We start from the raw sequence: 24,269 nt of genomic DNA, 5'->3' as shown, positions 1-24,269 counted from the left end.
TACAATTTATATGATACCGAGTTTTTTTTAATCATATTATTCAAATAGGTTCGGAATAAAAACATTCATGTGACTTTAGTTGTAAACCAACTATGATAGTAATAGTTCAATTAAACGTTTTAAGTATCTTTTCTTACATAATTATTAGTCGATATAATTAAAATTAAAATTACCTTTAAAAAGTAAAGATGTAACAAAATTTTATATTAGGAGTAATTTTATGTAGGAAATTTGGTTGGGCTTTACTCCTTTTAGCATGCCAAATATGCCTTTTCACCCACCACCCACCTGATCCTGATCATCCTGATGTTTTGACGATATCTTCATGGCTTTCAGTTATACAAAATTTGAAATGATGAGAATCTTATTTTGTTATTTTTAGTTGGAGACATGATTATTTGAATGCCTAACCTTCAACTTACTTACCCCCTTTAACCTTTCTATTTACAGGATTTAACAGTTATAGAATCTGATTCCACTTTATTTGATCCACTTTTATTAAAAATAATTCCTGGCTTCCAAGTTCCAATAATCCCATATTCCCATGCCTAAAGCTTCAACCATTTATAAAAATATACTACCTCCGTTGCATATTATTTGCAACGATTTGACATAAAATAGAGAGGAAAAATATCTAATCGTTGCAAATAATATGTAATGGAGGTAGTATTTACAAAATTAGACGCGCCAAATATAAAAAAAATAATTAAAAAATAAAAAAATTATACTCCGTAATTTTTTTTTTCCAAAGCAGTTGACAATTTGACATAACATATTATAAATGATGAATAAGGATTTTGAACATGTAACATATTGTACATAGTCATTTACTCTCGCAAATTCGAACATGCAAAAATATAATAAGGTACTTATAAGTAATGTGACCAATTTGAGAATATAAGTATATATACTTGTAAAATCATCATTTCTGTATATGCAATTTTTATACAAAACCTATAATATGGTAACTACAATTGTTACATCCACTATATGATTTTTACTTGATTTCAAACTACCACATTTCTAAAAACAAAACTTGCCAACATTTTATCTAGTATATGTATATTTCCTGATCTGTATACTTAGCTCTGAATTTCTACCTCTCTTAAACAATCGAAACGAACGAAAATTAATCCTGTTCTTTAACATCTGTTCAAAATCATGAAATCTTTTTCGGTTTAGGCTGTAATTTCTTGTCTTGATCACCTAGAGCATTGGTAAGACGTAGGAAAATGTTTTGACAAGAGACTATGCTTGAGCTTTGCTATCAAGAAGAAGATTCCATAACATGGGAAATGCATTATTGCCACTGAAGAATACCTGCATTGCACAATTTGAGCTAATTAGATTCTTATAATGCCATCCAAATTGCGGCTTTAATTTCTCTCTAATGTGCCTTTTACTAATTCTGCTTGCGGACATTCTAAAATAGTATGCGCGACTTTTCTCATGAGGTCATGAGACAAACGACTATAACATTATTGAAAAGATGATGGGGTAAAAGAACAAGAAATTCTTACCATAATGGGGCGAATGAGGACGACAAGTCCAAAAATGGATATGGCCACCTGATTGTATGATTTGAGTGAAAACAAACCCGTTAGAGGATGAGACACAAAGGGAGGAAACTCGAAAATTATTGCTTCATGAAGAAGCATAATACAACAAAGAAGCATGGCTTACCAAATAGATATACAAGCATGAAGGACCCATTGAAAAATGACAAAGAATGATGTCCAAAGGATGAAATATGCAATTCGAAACCAAGGAAACCTCTGAGATTAAAAAATAACACGAATTAGTGATCGAATATGTTGCTCGTTTTCATTAGAGAATGATGATTAAAGGATCAACTTACCAAGCAATTCAACGCGGTATCACCAAGCAGGAAAACAAGGTTGATTGTGTGCATATTAATAATGAACTGCCCATCATAAGATTAGGAAAATAATGTCACATTATTATCATATAATTTGACAAATTGAATTTAATCTATGCAAAGTTTTTAAGATTAGTAGCTCACAAAATTGAGATCATAATTTTTGGTTGCTAGGAATGGAACAATTATGAACCAAAATACACAATCCGTTAGTACCACTGCTCCTGCATTCATCTGTATTACATAAAACATACCATAAATATTTGTTACTTCATTTATACAAATAAAATCATGCAACATAACATAAACTCCCCTGCATCAGAAACAGAGCAATATACAATAAGTTCTTATTATCTTATACTTTGATCATTCATTTTACCTGAAATATAACCTGAAAGACATAGCCCCAGAAACCGGCAGTAGCGCGAGGCCGGTGAAGAACTTGTTGGGTGCTAAAACTGGCTTTAATTGCATTCGGAGTTCCACCATTCATAGGGACTAAATACACACCTCTTTCTGCATCAATTCCTTCACTATGAACTCTATCACCACTAATTTTTTGGTGGTAATCATAGCAGCCATACATGGATAACACTGATCCTAACTACAATCAACAACAAAATTAAAGCTAATTAGCAAAATTTTCCAATTTAAATTAATCAAATGAGAAATTAGAGTGTGATTTTAGATAATAAAACCTACCGCAAAATATATGGTAACAAGTGTAAAAGTCCACCTATCAAAAGAACCCATTATCATCATTAGCATCATCATCATCATGTAATTACAATCCACTTAAAATTACAAATTCAAAATCATAATTTGATTAAAAAAACCCACTAATCATATGCTCAAAGTTGCATGTATTCCTTTATACACCCCAATATACATTCATGCTTTAATTATAGCAATTTAATTAAAAAAAAAAACCCACAGGAACACTCGGTTGCATAATAGAACTCATCGAGTTGAGGTAACTTGGAATTAAAACCCGGGATAGAAAACTTACTGAGTGTAATAGTAGAAAATGGAGCCACCATCAACAATGGCATTGACAATGAGGAGAATTAAGAGCACAAAGAAAGCACAAACTCTGAAAGCTAAAAGCCAACCAGGGTGCATTCCTTTAAGACAAGGCATCCAAACTTCATCTGCATATAAAATTCCTGGCTTTTCTTTTGAATCATCTTCATCCAAATTTGGTTTAGAAGATTTTCTTGGGCCTTCATGTTTTGATATTAGAAATGAGGCAAAAATCATGGAGATTAATACCAAGATTACACATAGCAAAACCCTCCAATTTAGCCAGTATTTTGAAGTTGATGTATCACCTGTAATCACTGGTTCCCAAGTTGCTCTTAGTGTTCCTGACAAAAAACCCATTTTTCTACTACTAATTTATGTCTTCTACTTGAATTTTATCCAATTTTTTTGTGATTTTATAGGGGGGTTTTGGTACTCTTAATGATTTTTTTATTTTTTTTGAAGAAATCAAATTGGTGGGTGTTGAAATAACCAAGGAAATTTTGGGTTTTTTGATAGCTTACAAGTGAAAGAAATGATTTTTATAGTGTGTTTTTCATTGATTATGGAGAAATTGGCAAAACCCAGAAAAGATTCAGAACAAAAATTGATAAAAATTAGAAAAATTGAAACAAAATCCAAGAACAGAGGAGACTACAAAAGCAGGGGATTGAAAATGGGGGGTCTTTCAATGCCATGAATTTGGAAAGAAGATATTATTAGAGACAAACATTCAACACTTCCCACACTTAACCATGAATGAAGAAAACAAAGCTCTTGAAAACCCAAAAAAAAAAAATCACAAAAAAAATTAACCCCACTAAATCTAGAGAAAAAGCTCAAACTGGGAAATCTAGAACAATGATGAAACTTGACTAGAAAGTTGGTGTTTTTTTGGGGTGTTAAGCAATTTTATGGGTTATATATGACTAATAAACCAAAACCCACATTGGTTTAATTGTGAAAATTGAGCAAAGATTCCAAACTTTTAAGTGGGAAATAATTTTTAAATTTTTTTTTTGTAATTTTTTGGTGCAAAAAGTTTAAGGATTTACAAAATGGGAGGTTTTTTTTTTAGGGAAATAATATTGTTTTTGTGTAATATGAAGAAGAAAGAATTAGTATTAGAGAAGAAAAAGGTCTAAATTGTAAGCAAAGGAAAAGCTAGATACTTGCATGGGATGGAAAGCAAGGCAAAGGTTGTCATGTGTAATGTGTGGAATGGAGATGCTTTGCTTCTTCTTCTTCTTTTGTTTTTGGTTAAAATACAAAATTGAAGACAAGATTTTAAGAAGGGGAAATATAAAGGAGGGAATATTGTATAGGAAGATGATGTGCTAAGTGCTAGTAATATGCTTAATGAACAAGCCTTTTCCTTTCTATTGTTTGCTACGAGTATATTACTTGAAAAAGGTCGACAATAAATTAATCCGAAGTAAGCATATTATTGTTATATTTAGAGACAATAGGCATTTTATTGTTGACTAAAAAAAATATTGTAATTTTAAAAATACGAATATTATTACTTGGATTTTATAGTAGTAATATGAAGGTAAGATGTATTATACAGTACTTAATATGTTTTATGTATGTAGTTAGTTTAACATTAGATAAATGAGATAATGATTTAACCATTTAGTAAGAAGATTGTAACACATTGTGATTATCCTACACTTAAATCTTGAGTTAGTATTTTCATATTTTGTTTAAATTTAAACAAACTATTCTACTCGTAGCTCACAAGATGTTGCCTTGTTGGAGGGAGGTGCCAATTCATATGCTTGGACCACAAGCTTCTTCCTTTTAAATAAAAATAATTTTTTTTAATATAATTGTAAAAATGAAAAATTAAACACATTAACAATCTATTGTCGCAATCTCCATAAGTTCATGCAGATTAAATAAAGTACTCCTCAACATATGAACGTCTTGTCACCTTTTTCTTTCTTAAGATGACCAGCCTTAGAAAACTGAGCAAAATTTTGGGTGGGGAGACAAATATTCTGTTTTCAATTTGGATTTTGTGCTACTAATAACCCTTTTAAGATGCTTCTTTTTTATCAAAAATATTAAATAATTTACTCTATACTAACATTATACTTGTGTTTGTACAAAGTAGGAAAAATAAAGTATTAAAAATCTTTATCTATATATTGCTCGTAAAAAGTTAAAATTAAAAATAAAAAGCGTTATTTATACTTGCGATTACGGGTTTGAAAAAAAATATATGTATATATATACTTACAATCCAAAAAATTGTAATCCGTATATATCATTAATCAAAATTTTACGGCTACTCTATAATAAATGAAATAAGCTCATATCACCCAAAAAAAAAGGCAAAATTCATAAAATTGAGCAAAATTCATGACATTATAGTGGTCAAAGGTTATGCTGAGATAGCTTTAAATGTATCTGATCAATCAAATATAATAAGTAGTTAAATAATTGTGGAAAAATGTGTAATGAGTACAACTTTTACAGCATAAATATCATGCATGCATGACATTTTATTGGGATTCTGGATAATACTATACATGCATGAGATTCTTTGTATGTTTTGGATCCAAAGGTGAGGATTGGCCTGTCATCTACAAAAGGTCACAGCTTTCATTTATTTACTTTTGTGTTTTTTTTTTTTTGTCCATACTATATGCGTTAATCGTTATATTGGCATGTGAATATGTGATTGATGAAGTAGGGTTACTAGGGTAGTTTTGTGAGGAGACAAAGTGTAAGAGAAATACGGTACAAAAAAGGTCAAAAGCATAGCTGCCATTTACTGCATACAACTCTTGCCTTGTGTAAGTACTACGAGTAGTATAACCTATAGTCCTATCACATATTATTATAAACATCTTTTTCATTTTATTTTGAAAGTTTGTTTCTTTGTGCCTTAGCTAGGTGGTTTGAAACATGGAGGGAGTGAGGGACCTTCTATGGGGCCGGGTCATCCGTAAATTATTGTAATTAATTAGTTGATGAACTAAAATAACCTATAATTACTTATAAAATATTGGGACACAGTGATTAGTTTTAAGAAAGAGGTTAAATATTTAAATTCCGACTCCTTTAATGTTTTCGGCCAAGATTCGCCACTGGCTTGAAAGGATTTATTGCAAATACGCCAAATACATAGATTGCATAAACTTGTAAGGAGATAAGGGGAAACCTTTGTGTAAAATTATCATATCAGTTCTTAACTAATATTATAATAATTGTAAGTTCAAAAAATACGAGTATTTATTATGATTAGTAAGCTTAATATATTAGATGATAAACGAATTTTTGTTTGCAATTACATAAATAATGTAAAAACTAAATTTAACCAGCTAGATAAAGAAAACGTGAGGAGAAAGGCATGCAACTCATAGATGTTCATACTAGATAGTGAGTAATTCCCATGCAAGAAATACGTACGTAATGTGGCACCATATAAAGTCTTTGATTATTGACTTGAAGAAGACCTCATTTATTATTTTTATATTTATATAGAGTTTGTCACTTTCTTAACACGGTTAAGTTTATTGGTTGTCTTCTCTTAGACGCCATAACTAGGCCCCATAACATAACATAACCTAGTTGTATTATATTACAAGCTACTACTAAAAATAGAATATATGAATGTAAATAAGAATGAAAATGAACCATATAAATTAGCCATTTTATGGCCTTACTTAATTAGATTCTTAGTTAGGGTGGTAACAGAGATATACAACCATGATCTCAACGAATATTGCAGATTTTGTATTTGCATGGTAGGTCCACTTTTTTCTTTTCTTTTTGGTAACTTTGTTGTTACTATTACGTGTATATAGAATAATTAATAATATGAGTTGATATTGTGAAACACTTCCAATATTGTAATTTGTAAAAGTTAAAATAAGAAGTGATTTAAATAAACGAACTTTATTTTACATCTTTAAAAATTTTGAGACACTATTGTAAAATTGTGAGACACTATTATATTAATCAATATGAGTTGGGCTTTATTTTTTTTAAGAAAAAAAAGTACTTGATTTAAGAGTCTATAACTAATACTAAAGCAGCAATCGCTGATGATGTCATCTTTTTACAAAGTTGTACATGTGGCGCTATTTCATGAAAAGATTTCCCGCTCAAATGCTATTTATTTTTGTTTTTTTAAACAAAATGCTAATTAATTTTAAACAGAGAGTAGGAGTATTATTTAGGTAATTAATTAAAAACAAATACTTTGGTGATTTTTGTTGATATTAGGTTGTTGGAGTCTTTATAAGAGTTGTTAGCATAGTTGAGGTCAATTAAGTTGAACTTATGAACATTTTAAACTCTAATTTTTTTTTTTGTACAAAAATCCAATAGATAAATTAGTGGTAAATCCGTGCATCGCACAGATGCTAACCTAGTAAAGTGAATATTTCCTCCGTGTTTTTTTAAGTGTTACACTTCTCATTTCCGGCTGTGTTTTTTTAAGTGTTACACTTCTTTTTTTTGGCAAAAAGTTACATTAAAATATTGTATCTCTCTCCTCTCATGGTCCCTACCCAAACCTACTACTACTTTTTTATTGTATCTTTTCTCTCGCATTTATTACTTTTCAATAAAGAATTAACCCCACTATCTTTCTTTTACAATTTTTTTTTTTTATTTTTTTTTTTGGTGAAAACAATTTTTTAATACTCCAACTACCCCACTTACCTCTTATTTTATTTAAGTCAATTAAATTGCCTAAAACTATGTGTCGGTCAAACTGTAACATTTAAAAATCACAGAGGGAGTATAAGGAAATCCCCCCTATACTTTTAAGCAATTATAGTTGGTAGGACTCGAATTTATGACCTTAAAGTCACAAGGTAAATTGTTCACCAACTTAATACTCCGTATTATGTACATATGAAAGGGTAATTTAAATGGAGTACTTTTGAATATAATACATTGTCTGTAACTCATTAAACAATTGTATTTTTGGTTATAATACTGTCAAAAGATGGGGGTAAGCAAAAAATTCTCAATAAAAGTAACAACTAAAAAATGTAAGTAGTATGTCGTAGAGATTTTCAAAAAAGCTTAAGGATTTTTCTCAAAATCAAACTTTTATATACATACATTGTACAAATACAAAGATTTACGTATAAAGCTAAGCTAGAGAACGTCATAAAAGCTCTCGTAAGCCAAAAAAAAAAAAAGTTGGCTCAATTTGCCTTCCTAGTTCTCTACATTTTTTTTGCTGTTACGTTCCTTAATTATAGACACATTTAAAGGGGTTGAAATTAACTTAATTCTCATGAATGATTCATTATCATATAATCATCAAATGTACCAACTTTTTTTTAAAATCTTTTTCTAATTGAGATCAACTACTTCGTCAGCTTAAACTAAATTTATTAAATAGTTATATTGAAGCATTAGTTTATAATAAATTGTAAATAGACGACATATAGTATAGTATGACGAGTACCCATGAGTACTAAGGATGAAATCCTGTCTAAGGGTCTGTTCACATTTACTAAATTGAGCTGAACTGAATTGAACTGAATATTTTATAAGAGAAGGAAATAAGGAGCTGAACTGAATTGATTGGAGCTTAATTGAACTGAACAGAAATTAAGTTGGAGTGAACAGTATAGACCCTAAATCGTTATTCATCAATGCTCTTATAACTCTATAATTCCACCCTATGAGTAGTATATAACAAAGAAAAAAAAATAAAATAAAATTTGATTATACAACTGTTTGTTGCCTTTTTTTCTCTCTCCCTCTCTCTGTTGCAGCATAGCATGCTTCTAATAAACGCTAAAGTCGTGTGAGTATAAGAATGAAGGATGTCGTATAAAATAGAAGAATATTTGGGTTGTTACGATAATGTAGCAAGTAATGCGTGAAATAACCAACATGAAAACCAACATCCCAACTACTACTTTTATAAGCAATCCTTCATTTAGACTCTATTAATCATTAATATTATCCAAATTATTCATTTTCTATGAACATTATTTGTCCACGCTTGTCAAGCTTGTACGTCTCAATTTTCTAATTTAAACCCTAGCTAGTGTAACTGTGCATATTACTTCTTCGTGACTGATCGTTACTCCGTATTAGTCGATTTAATTACTATTCTCGTATGATTGGAGCAAGGTTAAATTATTATAAGTCCGGGGTTTAAGTAACATAGAATAATAACCATTTATTGCAACTTGCGCAGGTTAGTACTTGATGGCTTACTATCATTGTCTGTGATTACGAAGTAGAATTTTTTGAATATGGAGGTTTTAGTGACATCTACTAACTATTACTAAAATAAAATATTGCTGACACCATCAACCTTTAAATTAACCCACGTGTCATCCTCACGTTAAAAACTTTCCCTCCAATTCTATGTGATGTCATCAATCACTAATGATTTTTATTACGAGTATTTTTTTTTTAATCTACACTTATAAGTGTATATAGAATTTAATAAATCAAGTTTCTCTGCTAAATTATACTCGTAGTTGCACATGCCTAAGTTTTTTGATATTTGATCGTGGTTTTATGTTTTATTTTTTATTTTTATTTTTTTTATAACTTTCCTTCAAAGTAAAGTATTTTTTAAATCTAATTATAATTTTGATGTACAATGTATAGTAATGCAACTGAACATAAATTTAAAAAAAAAAAAAAAAAAAATTAATCGTAACCTAGTAATTATAATAAAATTGTGCCTATTACAACTTACGTATATTAATACTTAATACTCCGTATGAATTATCATGATCCATTTTGCTTAGAACCTAGCGATTTTAAATTACTCGCATCACTGTCATTTGATAGGCTAAGAAGCTAGCTACACAGGTTCAGGCCCAATGATTAGTATTGGGCCCAAATCAAGAACCTTTGGTTTACACACATAAGAGAAAAGACTCCTATAAAACAATAACAATAACAAAATGAAACAATGTACAAATAGAGAAATTAATGCAATATGATGATAGAAAAATGAATCATAAAATTATACCGTCGTAAACATATCTAGCCATTGGTATCCTAATCGAGCAACGTTCAAAACGATTCGTTTAACTCGCCTACACAAAGGAGCTGAGATCCCTAGTATGTCACCAAGAGAAATGAAAGTATCACGAGGTTTTTTTTTTTTTTTTTTTTTTTTTACGAATTGAATAGCATGCAAATAAAATGAAGAAGGGTAAAGGATTTTATGCATGTTAAAAAAAGACATGGAGTTGGAATGAAGTGAAGTTAGAATTGAAGAAAATGGGATGATATTAAGGTAACAAAATAAAACTAACATTGAACATGCATGCTAAGTGACAAGTTTGTACTCCTAATTTTATGTCGTTAAATTATTTAGACTGGTATAAATTGTGTTAGGAGTATTTTCCTAGACGCTAAAGGTGGAAAATTTTAGCACGAGCTTAATTTTTGAGACGCAACCAAAAAATTATTTTAAAGTAGAATAAAGAGATAACAAAACTTATTATTATTTTTATTTTTATTATATTCGCGAATATTACTATTACTCATAAATGATTACATTTTGCAAACCTTTTTTAATTTATATTACAGGGCATTCAGTATTAATATGGAGTACTATATACTATAGGGCAGAGATATGATCCGTTAACTTTTGTGACTTGTAAACAGTCATATCTAAATAGCACTTCTATGTAATTACAATTTACAAGGAAAGTTTTAAAGAGATGACAATATTACTAATATAAACTGTAAAACTTCCTTTGATACAACATATACACGACATTATGACTATAATTGTGCATTCAAAGGTCGGATCTTCTGCTTCATCGTTCGAGCACTTGTGAGGACATACTCTTCGCTTCTCATTTTGATGACAAGGGCTAACGCAACAAGCTAAACATAATCACTTCATAGTGCTTCAATTATATGAAGTATATGTAGTGAGGAACACTTCAGCTAACATCCATATATATATGATAGTCTTTACTTTTGAAGCTCTCAGTTCAGAAAGGATCACTATCGTCACCAAGTGTGGAGAGCGAAAATGGAGCAATAGCTACATTGAATGTCCTTGATCCTACTTTGTCGATATGAATCATTTCAAAATCACCCTCCTGCAAAGTAGATAAATAAAATTGTATTACATTTCCTTATGAAATACATGTGTATAACTAATGACTTTGAGTCGAATTGCAATAACAGGAATCTCACCATTCTTCCGTTAGATGTACTTAAAGGGCATGCAGAAGAGTATTCAAAGCCAGTATTTGGAAGAATTACTGGTTGCTCACCAATGACGCCTATACCCCTGGAAGACAACGAAAGTCATTGTAAGAACAAAGAAGTTCAAGAATGGACCAGAATAGATGGGAAGTTCTCAAATGTGAAAGGAGACAACTCACCAGACATTCTCAATTTTCTCATTTGCATCAGTTATTATCCAATGTCGCCTCAATAATTGCACAGGACGATCTGAATTGTTAGTTATTCTAATCCTATATGCAAAAAAGTATTGCCCTTTAGAAGGTTGACTACGTCCCTCGATGTAGACACTCCTAACTTGGACACGAATCCCCTGGAATACAACAAAGTAGGCATTAAACTAAGTGATCCATTTGCAAACGAACTTACAGATGAGGAATATCACATAACAATATCAGAAACTGAGCATCTCCATTCCAGAATAGCAAAGATCAGAAAAACAGACGAGAAAAATAACCAAAAATAATAATTATCGGAATACACCTACTTTCCGGACATAAAACAATTCAGTAATTTTCTTTTGTCAACCCTTTTCCTCAAACTTCAATTTCCAACACATATCTAAGGATTTTTTTAAAACACAGACCTCGCAAGTAGAGCTATCTTCTTACAGACACTCTGAAGTGTAGAAAACTAAGATTTAGCACCCCCAAAGTATTGTCAGTCATCTCACTGACACATTTCACTCATTTTCATCAATCCAAGTCACCTTAAGAAATGCTAATCTTGATTAACATAAACTTACTATCTTAAGTAACACTTGAAGTTACCTCTTAAAAAATGACAGGATTGCTTGGATCAAGGCTTCTTGTTGACAGACAGGAAAATGAAAAATTGAAACTTAGTAGGACATAAACCACCTCTGGTTGAGGTGGAATGGATAGAAGATATTTGGTGTTGTAGTGAGATGTTTTCTGTAGGACTGAGGTATTTGGTATTCCTACACCTGATATTCAGGGGAGAACCATAAAATTTCCCAACAGTCTACCACACCAACAATAAAAAAAAAATACAAATAAGGCAGGGAGTAGGCATCAAATCCGAGAAAATAAAAATAACTGAATGAGCCACCAGCTGAGATCACAACGTAGAGGGTGTAAAAGAAGATTATGCACTTTTCTAGCTCTGTATCATGTTACAGACATTAAAGTTAAAAGTTCCCAAAACTTAAAAGAAAGACCGGCAAAACAGAAACTGCAAGAACTATCAAAAGTAAGCACTATACTATCATTTGCTCAACTTACAACAGAGGTACAAGCACAACCACACAAGTGAATAACACCAAGACAGAGTACATATAGATAAAAGCCTAGATACTTACCAAAGTAGTAGCATCGCTGGAGCACTTCAAAAGAGAATGTGGAGAGAGCTCCTTTAGTTCATCCTTATACCTTGCAGCATCCTGTGGACAGTAAAACAATATTTCATGTTACTAGTCAATTTAAAAGTAGAAACAAAACAAGGGTACAGAATCATCAGCTCCCAAGCATTAAATTACAATCATTCAGGAGATGTCAATGTAACCAGGAGTATAGCAAATGCCAATTGCAACAGACTCCTAAAACAATACATTTGAAAAAAAAAAAAAAAAAGGTTAGAATGTCAGATCATGTACATCAATATACTCCAATCGGGAACAAAAGGCACACTTGAGGAACTGGACAATTACATATAGTTAGGGCTGAGGATAGAACATATAGTTAGGACTTAGGATAGAAGAAAATGGAGAGAAAGGGGAGCAAATCCCTTTGTTTGGATAAATAGTTGAAGGAAGGAAAGGAAGGGGGAAGGGAGGGAGAGATTTGGAGGGAATTGGAGCTCCATCGCCTCCTTCCCTTTCCTTCCCCTCCCCTTCCTCCTTTTTCCCTCCCCTTCCTTTCTCTTACCAATGTTTTGTCCGAATCAGCATAAACCATATTCTATTCGCCATTTTAAAAACCTTATACCTAGCAGTTTTAGTTTGGGCATGCGCATCAACTTGCTCAATCAAGAACAAACTTGTTGGTCCTAAAAATCTACTGTAAGTCAAGTTTGGTGAAGTGCTAATATAAAGAGTGAAAGTCGCTTTAAAAGTTTGTAAAATTCTCCCTTCAGGATGTGGCAAAGAACCAATATTTTTCAATGTGTTTGGATAAAGAAAGGGGAAGGAAAAGAAGGGGAGGGAAAGGAAAGGGAGAGGAGAGGAGGGAAGATGATGAGTTTTCCTTCCAAATCTCTCCATTGTTAGAGAGATCAATTTCTTACAATTTAATCCCTCCATTTGTTATCCAAATGAAGGATACTTCATCCCTCCATTTCTCCTCCCTTCCTTTACCTCCATTTTCTATAATCCAAACAAAGTGTTAAGGTCCTCCTCCATCTACCCTCTTAGTAAGGAGCTAGAGGCCCTAGTCTTTCTTACCTAGAAACCCTACCCTACTTATTTATATATCCTCCCTTGGCTTTGAGACTCTCTTAGAAGAGTCAATAGTAAAAGGGGGGGGGGGGGGGGGGGGGGGGAGAGACCTTCTATTCCTTGTTCTCATGGGTTCTTCACTTTTCGGTACCACTAGAATCCTTAGTTCATCAAATTAGATACCAATTTCAAATCATTGCCTATTTCTTGACATTTCGTTTCGCAGTGAGAATTATAAAGACAATTTCAGTGACAGAAGCATACTTGTCCAGTTTCCCAAGTCAGTTAAAAACTATATTTCTGTCATACTCTTGTGACACGTCTATATGTGTACCTAGGATACTACAATGTATGGAAAACTCACACATGCATCAAGTTTCAATGCCAATAAGAGAGTACTTTGTGCACTATTGCATCAGAATTCTTTGTAAACATTTCCATTGAATTGATCATTTCAAGTTAATAACTCTGGATATGCACTCTATAACCTGCACCTAGGAACAATTTTCCAAGAAATTCACATCCTGGCCATGAACATCTGAAGAATGGAATGGAAAGGAAAGAAGGGGAGAGGGGGGGGGGGGGGGGGAGGGAAAAAAAGAATATGAAAGAAAGAGGAGCACCTGGAACCGCTCCTCCGCAATAGCATCTTTCAAAAGTCTCCTCAACCGCAAAACTGGCTCTTCATCTTCGAATAATCTCAATGAATCACGTATTCTCGCGGCCTCTTTATAATCCTGAAAGTACAGAAGATAACTGCTCTTAGAGTCTAAGTAATGAAGTAAAAATAATAATGAGCCAACTCCTGCGAAAGCTGTCCACTCATATTGTATAATTAGAATGTTAAAGAGTGGAATGCATGATTTATTTCACCTCACCCTCTGCCTTAAGCCATTTTCTGAATACACTTTCAAACTCATAAATGTATTTATTAGACAAAATAGTGTTGCATCATTCAGACTCAATTCCATACATGTACAAGTCAAACAAAACTCAAAACTGCACGCATAAATGAAGTCTGGCAATGGCTTTCTACCAAAGTGATACAACAACCTATACATCTAAAACAAACTTCATTATGCAAACTAGTGATCCAAACATATGAACACTTAGAAGTCATAATATTCAACCAAATCAGGTATCTATCTACAAATCACTATTTTGACATGTTTTACTAAAGCTTGAAGTTGTTTAATGAGAACAATCAATCGATACAAATTGGAACAACAGTGCCACATACCAGACAAATGAACAGACATAGCAAATATATAATCATTTAATTCCCCCATTTTCACTTCCACTAATTCATTGCCTCACATCACTTCAACCATAAAAAAATTCAAAAGCCAAAATCCTTTGTACTCAAATTTTATAGAAATCCATATATTCCGTACAAAGTATCGTTTTTTGATATACATAAGTGATCGAAACTCGAAATTACACCATATAGAAAAGAGAAAAAAAAAAAAAAAAAAAAAACATTTCCATCCACTACATCATTAGTAACATTGATAACCCAAATGGCATATAGCATCACACAACAATAATAAGGAGCATAAGTTTGTCACTTGTTTCCCCAATTCACATCTATAAAACCTAACAAAGTTCCACCAATCACCTTAATTATTTCACAACTCAAAAAAAAAAAAAAGGCAATATTTCCCTAAATTCAAAATTAAAGCCAAATTCAAATAACTACAAAAACCCAACTCCAGTAACTCATAATCAATCAATAAAATAATAAAAAACATTCAATAAATATCAATCAAAAAGTAAATTAATTCAATATTTTACCTCAGACTTGGCCGCAACCTCCATTTGTTGCTTAAGCATGGCATAAGTTTGAGTCCGAGAAAGAAGACCGGGCTGACCCTGATCCTCAACCGGGCCAGGAATCGGGCTTGAACTCGGGCTACTCTCTCCACCAGCATTTCTCTGCGAAGAACAAGCCACTATCCTACAATATCCTCCATTTCTACCTCCAATGGTCGAACAACCCCAACTTTTTCGGGTACCCATTTCATAATCCGATACCCCATTTAAGTTGGTACTCTTTGAATTACATGATTTTCTTGCTGATATCCCAAAATCAGTGAACACTTTCAAACCCAAAGATTGCATTTTTATTATTGCTGATCTCTCATAAATTATTAAATTATGCTTAATTTTTAATAATTATTATTCTGGCTTTTTTAGGATAGAGAACTTTTTGGGTGATCAAATAGAGGACAAAAAACAGGTAAGAGATTAAGAAATAAAGATAGTGAATTTTTGCAATTTTTTGCAACAGAAAGGCCAGAAACTGCCGCTTGAATAAATGAGTTTATATAGCAGGATAGGGTATTTATCAGTTTTGGAGAATGAAGTTGACTAAATTATCCTTGATAGAAAGAAATTTTTGCATCAATTACCCAACAAAGCTTAAAGCCTTTATAGATTAGCAAATTTTCAATTAATTCTAATTTACCAGTCTATTATTTTGATCTTATAATCTTGCTTGAATGTTACTTGTAATTGGTCGATATGTTAACAATAATACGTAGTATCTAAAATATAGGACCAAATATAAAAAGGTGCACTGCTGATAAGTTTAATGGTAATATTTTAGGGGTGGAATAAGCTAAAGGCGACATAAATTGTCTTTAGGTTAATTTTGTAACATTAACCATATGCATCTAATGTCTTGTTCTCACATATATGAACATGTGTGATGGTCTTCATTTAGGTTAGATTAGTCTATAGGGTTATTGATCTGCTAATTCATTAATAATAAATCAAACACAACTCACACATCCCACATAACAAACTGTGAGCTCTAGCCTCTAGAGAAGAAATTTATTAAGTGGTTGTTCGATTGGATGTAGCGAGTAGAAACATCCATAAAGTCTCAATGCCATATAATTATAATTCCTAGAATCACCAAACAAATGTTTGGTTGGATGTAGGAATTTCTATTTCTCATAAAGTCATACCTAAGAGGGACTAGATAAGTTAATTCTTTCATGCATTTTGTGAGAAATAAAACTTTATAGGAAGTCCCACTCCTTACATTATTGTCAACCAAACAAGTACACAAATATCCTTTTTCTCGCAAAATAAATTATTTATGAATTTGTTTGTCAATCGAACAACACCTAGTGTTCACAAACTGATTATGAATTAATAGGGTGGGACAAAATGTTCAATTCCACCACAAATAATTTAATTATAAAGGGGTATTTTAGACATCGTATGAGGGTTTGGACTATTTTTGGTATATTATTATTTTGTGGTCCTTTGGATATGAGCCAAAGCCACATAGAAAGTGGATTGCAGTGAGATATATGGGTGGTATGGAAGAGAAGATTCCATGTGTTCATCTTCCATATACATTATTATTTTGTTTTAGAGGCATTTAAGGCTTGAAAAGGGCTCTTTACTTGTAATTCGTTTAAAAGCCTTGGAAATGAGTGATTCTTCAATCTTCATTGATGTATCAACATCTTATACTATAATGTGGTGTGACAACTTAATTGAGAGAATTTTGTGATTAGTAGCTTTATTAGGTGCATCTTTGTCAATCTTAGCTTGCATCAATTTTAAGCCATGTTGATGATGTTGAATTTGATAGACCGATTCTTTTATTTTTTATGAATTTGACAAAGTATGGAGAATAAGGATATGATTACAAAATTAACTGTGGTAGATGATGGTTATCGTAATATTTAATGTTATGGTAGATGCTAGTTGTGTTGGCAAAATTGTCATTTTGTAGTGTTTCATTATAATAGTTTTAAACACCAAAAAAATACTCCGTAAAAGTTACAAATAATGTATCTATACAATGAATTAGTGATATAGATTATAGTGTACGGAGTATAATAGTAGATTTTTTTTTTTTTTTTTTTTTTTTTTTTTACGGGAAGAAATGTTGTTTTTATTTCCTTCTTTTTACCAAGATTATTAAACTTACCAGTTATATATCCAGAATTCCAGAGTACAAATCAAATTATACAAAGTTGTGTTATGTAAACTCCTTCAAAGTTCCAATCATCAAAAACCTCAAAATTTTCAAAAACCAAGCAATCAAAATAATTTCACATATTTTTATAAACAAAATATTTTGCATGTTTTAAACTTCATAATTACTGCGTAAATGATTCTGAATTTGTGACCGACCTATGTACCACAAAATTCTACAATATTATTATTGTATCTTTAACAAATGTATATTCACCTCTATCAAATTTTAAATAGTTTAATTGATTCAAAATAAAATTTCAATTCTAACAATTTTGATGACCTCCTTTTCTTGTTGTTTATATGAGTAGTTGTTAAATACAATAATCGTGATGAAACTTATTTTTTCCTCATAAGTCATATAATAACCATATAGTTACAAGGTCATCTTAGCCTAAAATAAAAGAGAGCATTTCTAACCATGAGATACTTCAACCGCATTAAGGCCAATTGGAGGAGGGAATTCCCCTAACTTTATCCCTATTTTTCCAAATTAGTTAGCCCGATAACTTACATTGGTTTACCTGTAAAAGACTCTAATCCACGAGGATCCTTTATCTAACCAAGAAAAAAAAAAACAAAAAACCATACTGTTGGTCGTTTTTACCTTTATTAATTGATTATTTTAAGGCCCAGCAAAAATGTCTCAGGGAACAAAAAAGGCCATAAAAAATCAGGGTGTGAATCAAGTCCAAGTTTCCCTTGGAGCTACGGGACCATTGGGCCAATGACAGGCCTACATCATCAACCAACATGTCAACTATTGACATAATCTGATAATCAACAATAATAAGCCTCAAATTAATCATTTTGTAATTTGGCATTTAAACTTGGGGTTGGGTTTGGCATAATGGCATTAAATATACATCATAATAAATTACTTTGCTTTTTTTTTTTTTTTTTTTTTTTTTTTTTAATATTATTATATACCTAGACTTGATAAAATTGTTTGATTTAGCATCGAATCAATTATAAGATCACCTATAAGCTAGAACTAGATAAAACTAATATTAATCTTGCTAATTTGACATAAATGCTTCACAATGTGATTGACAATAGACTTAAAATGAATTCGACTTACTCAATTCAAACGAAATATGTAACCAATCATAACCCAAATGCTGATTAAAGTGACTTGACCTAACCTAAGTAGAACTTGTTTGATATACTTATTATATTGTTTTATACGACCTCTGTTTTATATTATAATTGTATAATACATATATTGTGATTAATCTAACCACATGTTACTCATCAACTTTTGATTTATACAAATTATGTATTAGTAAGAGAATGTTGTCATAAAACTATATAAGTAGGTAATATAAAAGTGAAATTGTTAAAATTATTTTGAAACAAAATAAGTACATGTATAATAGCCATGGAGAGTGTGGTTGACTGATTGCATTTGATAAACAAGTATCAATATCTAAAGCTAGTATCAACGTATAAAGCTTCAAACCTATCCAACTTAATAGAGTTAAATTCATGTTATCCATACTCGTGGGCCTGGTTGAAAAAATCTGACCATATAATATAATTCGTATTATTGTAAAATTAGAAAATAGTTTTGTTATCAAGATGTTACATTTGAATTGTTAAATAATTCTTCCCTTAATTTTAAGAGTCTCAATTTATGCCACTTAACTATGCTGTCTTGCACGCAGTTTTTTCAAAACAAATATAATGACTAGTTGATTGTTAAAACAAATTAGTTTGTTGAAATAAGATTTAACAATATATTAATTGGATAAATTAACACATGTTATCTTTGTAATAAACCAGGATGTCATAAACTTGTTCATTACAATAAATATTATTATAACTATAAATACATCTCCCGTGGACAATACGACCGTCATACCTTCACTATTCTTGATGATTTGTTCTCCCAATCCCCCTGGAAAAACAAACACATATGAGATGTTATCAACCTGAGTTCTAATAAGCGACTAACTTTAGTGTAATCCACTAATCTATAACCCTTATAAAAGCCCCAACCACCCTTACTGTTTCACATTTACTGTTCCTTATGAACAGGAAATTGACGTTTCTGCCCTCCCTTGCCCTTAGCACCCTTCCTTGATTGACCAAATTTCCAGGGGTGGTTTGGTCTTTTTGCTTTGACATTCCAAGTGTTCTGAATGAGCTGACGCGTGGCATTCATCCTCTTGGTCTTTTCGTGTTGCCCATTTCTCTCTCTTGCTTTTGCTCCTCTCATCATCACTTCTCCTAAGCATCCTCAAATTTCCCCCTTTCTCTCCTCCATTGAAGCGCACTTTGAGTTCTCCATTAAAGCGCACTCTGAGTTCTCTGATCCATTGAAGCCTACTTTGAGTTTTTTGCCGGTGAATTGGATTTTCAACTTTTAAGTCCGGCGTTTTCTGGAGGTTTTATTGTTTTATCCTTTGTTTTTTTTTCGCCTGATTTCGAAATTCTAGGGTTAGGGTTAGGGTTAGGGTTTTTGGTTGGTTTTCAAGATACTCAAATCTTGATTTGCTTTAATCAAAATTCTTCATCTTTTTTGATGAAGTTGAGTTACTGGGTTCATTTCTTCTGCTGTAAATCGATTGAATTGTAGTTTGAAGCAATGTTTACACCCCATAAGAAGGTTTTTACGGATTGGTCTTTGTCGCCGAGGAGAGAGAATCAGAAAACTCCAGTGCCGAATACTAATTCTAGCGCACGAATTTCTGAAAATGGAGGTGCGATTGCTGTTAGGGATGGAGACGATCTCGAAGATTTGGATGGAAGAACTGCTAAGCTTGAAAATGAGGTGGGTTTATTTGTTAATTATATCTGTTTTATCTTAATTACTTAATTTACCTGTTTTTTTTTTTTTTTTTTTTTTTTTTTTGCATGAATTATGATTTTTTTTTGCTCACCTGGGTTTGCTCTGTTTTTACTTTATTTTTGTGGGTCTTACTGTATTTTTTTCAATTCAATGAATTTTAGTATTTTGTGCTCTGATTTGAGTAGATTTGTAGTTTTGCTTAACGATATAAGTACTCCGTATTGTCTGAAGTATAATATTAATGAATGTTGGGTCTACTTGAGTAAGGTTGAGAATTAGTTGTTTTTTGCCGTATTTTAATTGGAATTCCCCACTTAAAAAAAGAAGAAGCTTGAAGCTGTGTATGTATTGTAGTCAGTGAAGTGTTGGGTGTAGCGGATGTGAGGTGCATTGGGTTAATTGCTTCTTCCGTTGTACCAAAATGGCGATCGACCTTGAATTATTACCATTTTTAGCTTTTATCTTCTTCATTTCGTTCTTTGTAAGGTATGTGGCTTTGTTTTAAAATTTAACAATTTTTTTCCCGCTTCTTGTTGTTAATTGTAAATAGATAATAGTGTTTTTTTGTTTTGGCAGCTGTTAATTTCATGGAGTGGTTTGAAGGAGCTTCTTTGGTCGCAGCTGTGGATCTGGTTATTGCTATGTGTGAGGTGTGGTTAGTTATTGTTTCGCATTTTTTTGCGAATTTTAGTTTAATTATTGTTGAGTTTGATGAGTAATGTGATTTGGTTGATTTAATTAATTAATTAGTTCATTGCTATGTTGTTTTAGTTTAGTTAGTTAATTAGTTCATTAGCCTAATTAAGTATGTTATGTTTTAGCTTTAGCTAATAAAATTGTGAACAAAAATTAATTTCCTGTAGATTTCTATTATAAATTAATTAGAGATTAACTTAGCCTCATTAAGTATGTTAATAAAAATTTGGCTTTGGAGGTTACAGTGGGAAAGGAAATTTGCTTTGGAGACTACACTGTTTAGATACAGTATTTATACTTTGTATTAATTAATGGTTTTGTATTAATTCGTTATTTTGTGTGATTTTTGTTTTTCGGTGCTTGTTGTTTTTGTGAAATGTGGTTGTTTATTGTTTTAGTTGGGTGATTTGATGGATTTTTTTTACTTTTTGAATGTGGGTTGGTTTAGCTTGAGCTTTTATAAGGGGAATGAGGTGGTAGTACTTTTGGGATTTTGAGCTTTTATCTGCAATCATACTTACTGGACTTTGTGTTGTTAATGCTGGGAAAATGTGTTGATGTTAATTAGGTTTTCAATCAATGCCTTAGAATTTGGACTGGAAATTTACAATCAAATTGAGATCTTTGAAGTATTAGTCATCGGTTTTGATTTTTATTTTATTTTTTTTGGTTTCGCTTCACTGGTTCTGATTATGAAAAGAATGTCATTGGGTAAAATAAACTCAAGCCAGTTAAATAATGTGTGAAAGGGTTGAGTGGTAAAATTACCAATAGGTCTGGCTGACAACTAACTCTCTATTTTCAAGTTGCTCAGAAAAACAATGATGTGCAATTGCCAACATATATTGAGAGGTGAGTTCTTAAATAAAAAGTAATCTTTATGTGGTTTTCCCCTGTTTAGCTGTTTGATTTTGACTGTTCACTTTTGAAGTGCATATCAGATAAATTTTTGTTATCATTGTTAAATTTTTTTTTTTTTTTTTGAAAGAAAAGATAGCCATGTATTAAAGATTAACCGAGGTCCAATTCCGCCAAAGTGATAATACTTTGAGGGAACGGACCTAAACGAAGAAGCTCAGAGTTAGTGCCGGTATCTCACCTTGCAACGAGGTGAGCAACCGTATTACAAGATCTTTTAATGTGAGCAAAATTACATCCAACAAACAGCAAGCTATCTTTTCTAATATCTTCATAGACCAAGTGAATAGGAGACATCCCACCAGCAGCAGACTTCACAGCTTGAATGGCATTCAGAGCATCACTTTCTACCTCAATTCGATCATACCCAAACCTTCTAGCCACCTGCAGCGCATACCTTATTGCTATAGCTTCAGCCACCTCTGAGGAAGTATAATGTGATACCCTGGCAGCAGCAGCTAGGATTTGGCCCTCCTCATTGCGAATGACAACACCAAGCCCCACCTTGCTTCCCCCTAGCACATGTGCATCTGAGTTTACCTTGACCCATCCGTGACTAGGTTTTTGCCACAGTAATGCAGCACTCAAAGAAATCTGCCCACCAGAATGAGGGCTAGGCAGAACCTTTTTAGCATATATATTGTAATCAGACACCAATCGCACATAGCCAGCAGCCAACATTACAGCATTTGGGTTCTCACCTTGGAAGAGCTTTAGGTTCCTCCCTCTCCACGCAGCCCACATAAGAGCAGCCATAGTGCTCACGACCCCTGCATTGTTAAATAATTGGTGGAGTGTTAATACCTGATTTAAAAGTATTGATTCTTTATCAAATCTTGCGATCATGGCGTATGGGTATGGATATGGGTGAGATTTTCTGTATTTTTTGCAATTAAATTGATTATTTTGTTTTTATTTTTGTTTAATTAATTGGAATTTGGTATAATTTGATTTCATAATTATTGTTGTTATATTGTCATTAATATCTTAAATTTTTGGAAAATAGCAGCTAAATTCTTGATTATCTCTTTATATGAATTGTTTATAGCTCCATTGAATCTAGATTTTGTTGGATTATAGCCCTCATTGATGTGGTATTGTTGATTTAAAAAAGCAGGATCACACAAGGGAGCCCATACTTGATCTTCAAAATGTGAAATATCAGCTTGTGGCTCTTTACTTTCTTAGGGCTTAATTGTTTGTATTTAACATGCAGAGGTAGCTTTAATTATTTTGGAACTTAATGTATTTGTTTTTGGTTAATGTTGGTTATGTTAAATATAATAAGTGTAACTTGCTATTACACTATTACAACAGAGTTCCACTCATTTTCTGATTAAGAATAAGTTTTTTCGTATAAATATATTAAGTGTAACTTGCTATTACACTATTACAACAGAATTCCACTCATTTTCTGATTAAGAATAAATTTTTTTCTTGTAAAATACTTCGTATTGGGTTATTTATTTATTTATTTATTTATTTAACCTTGATTTTCCACTTGACTCCCATCCATCTTCATTAAATCTTAATTAAACTCATTCATATGTCCATTTTTCTAGCAAGTAAAATGAAAAAACTATTATGATAGCTGGTGGCTAATGACTTAATTGGAGGTAAAATGACCGGTACCTCCAATTTGGGTATATTGATCATTTTTTTAAAAAAGAACATCATTAGTGTTTACTGTTTAGTGTATGCTTTATTTTATGGAAAAACAAAGCAAATAGAAAATCAACAATGAAATATGCAAAATCATAAGAGACGAGACAGTAAGGAAAGTACTTAAGTACTTAATATGGGGAATGAAAAAAAAAAAAAAACAAATTGAAAAAGAGTATTTGTTGTAAAACCTTAGAAGACGGGGTGAAGTTAAAGGAGAAGGTAAGCAATGAAACAAGATAGCGATGAGGTAAGGTGGGGTTAGAAGACACCAATAATAATGAGAGTTTATAGTAGAATTATGCTGGATTTATACATATGTGCTTTTTAGAAGAGAGACAGAGGAAGATAGAGGGGAAGAAAGTACAAACTCTAATAATAAGATTGAAATGGATAAATATTCTTATAAATGTGAAACCCAATGAAGAAAGTACATATGCAAGTAGCACTTAACTATAAACTCTCCAAATTGTTAACAAATAAAAAGAGAATAGAGGATGGAATATAAACCACTTAAAAAGAGATTCCTAAATGAAATAGATTACTAGAGAAAATAAATAGGATACAAGTAAGTAAGTAAGATGAATGGAAGATTTTTACTCTATTGATATTACAGCACTTAGACCTCTTTCGTAAAATAACACAAGAACAAGCTATTTATGTTGTAATAACATAAAGACCTTTAAGAT

At 31.8% G+C, this 24,269-nt stretch overlaps 2 protein-coding genes across 2 annotated transcripts; both read right to left on the bottom strand.

Annotated features, from left to right (window-relative positions):
* Nucleotides 1-914: 914 nt before the first annotated feature.
* LOC145589642 (uncharacterized) lies at nucleotides 915-4,208 on the bottom strand. The gene is made up of 8 exons (XM_081646306.1): nucleotides 2,889-4,208; nucleotides 2,582-2,615; nucleotides 2,259-2,483; nucleotides 2,024-2,113; nucleotides 1,859-1,924; nucleotides 1,684-1,775; nucleotides 1,521-1,568; nucleotides 915-1,320 (listed from the first exon to the last, which is right to left on the bottom strand). The coding sequence occupies exons 1-8, from the start codon at nucleotides 3,260-3,262 to the stop codon at nucleotides 1,203-1,205; spliced, it is 1,047 nt and encodes a 348-aa protein (XP_081502432.1). The 5' UTR covers nucleotides 3,263-4,208; the 3' UTR covers nucleotides 915-1,202.
* Nucleotides 4,209-10,498: 6,290 nt separating this feature from the next.
* LOC145603135 (uncharacterized) lies at nucleotides 10,499-15,885 on the bottom strand. Its single transcript, XM_081659270.1, has 6 exons — nucleotides 15,306-15,885; nucleotides 14,135-14,248; nucleotides 12,438-12,518; nucleotides 11,257-11,429; nucleotides 11,066-11,162; nucleotides 10,499-10,968 (listed from the first exon to the last, which is right to left on the bottom strand). Exons 1-6 carry the CDS (start codon nucleotides 15,630-15,632, stop codon nucleotides 10,858-10,860), a joined length of 903 nt encoding a protein of 300 aa, XP_081515396.1. The 5' UTR covers nucleotides 15,633-15,885; the 3' UTR covers nucleotides 10,499-10,857.
* Between the last annotated feature and the right edge of the window lie 8,384 nt (nucleotides 15,886-24,269).

The sequence above is a fragment of the Chenopodium album genome, chromosome 2 (assembly GCF_948465745.1).
Source record: "Chenopodium album chromosome 2, dcCheAlbu1.1, whole genome shotgun sequence".
NCBI lineage: Eukaryota > Viridiplantae > Streptophyta > Magnoliopsida > Caryophyllales > Amaranthaceae > Chenopodium > Chenopodium album.
Note: the sequence above shows the minus strand (reverse complement) of the source record. Positions and strands in the feature narration are given on the sequence as shown.

Coding starts and splice junctions, on each gene's coding strand:
- LOC145589642 (XM_081646306.1), bottom strand. CDS start 3,262: ATGGGTTTTTTGTCAGGAACACTAAGAGCAACTTGGGAACCAGTGATT. Junction 1,776..1,858: donor ATACCGCGTTGAATTGCTTG/GTAAGTTGATCC, acceptor TTTTAATCTCAG/AGGTTTCCTTGGTTTCGAAT. Junction 1,321..1,520: donor TCCTCATTCGCCCCATTATG/GTAAGAATTTCT, acceptor TGTGCAATGCAG/GTATTCTTCAGTGGCAATAA.
- LOC145603135 (XM_081659270.1), bottom strand. CDS start 15,632: ATGCAATCTTTGGGTTTGAAAGTGTTCACTGATTTTGGGATATCAGCA. Junction 14,249..15,305: donor AGGTTGCGGCCAAGTCTGAG/GTAAAATATTGA, acceptor CTGTACTTTCAG/GATTATAAAGAGGCCGCGAG. Junction 11,430..12,437: donor CCAGCGATGCTACTACTTTG/GTAAGTATCTAG, acceptor GTTGTATTCCAG/GGGATTCGTGTCCAAGTTAG.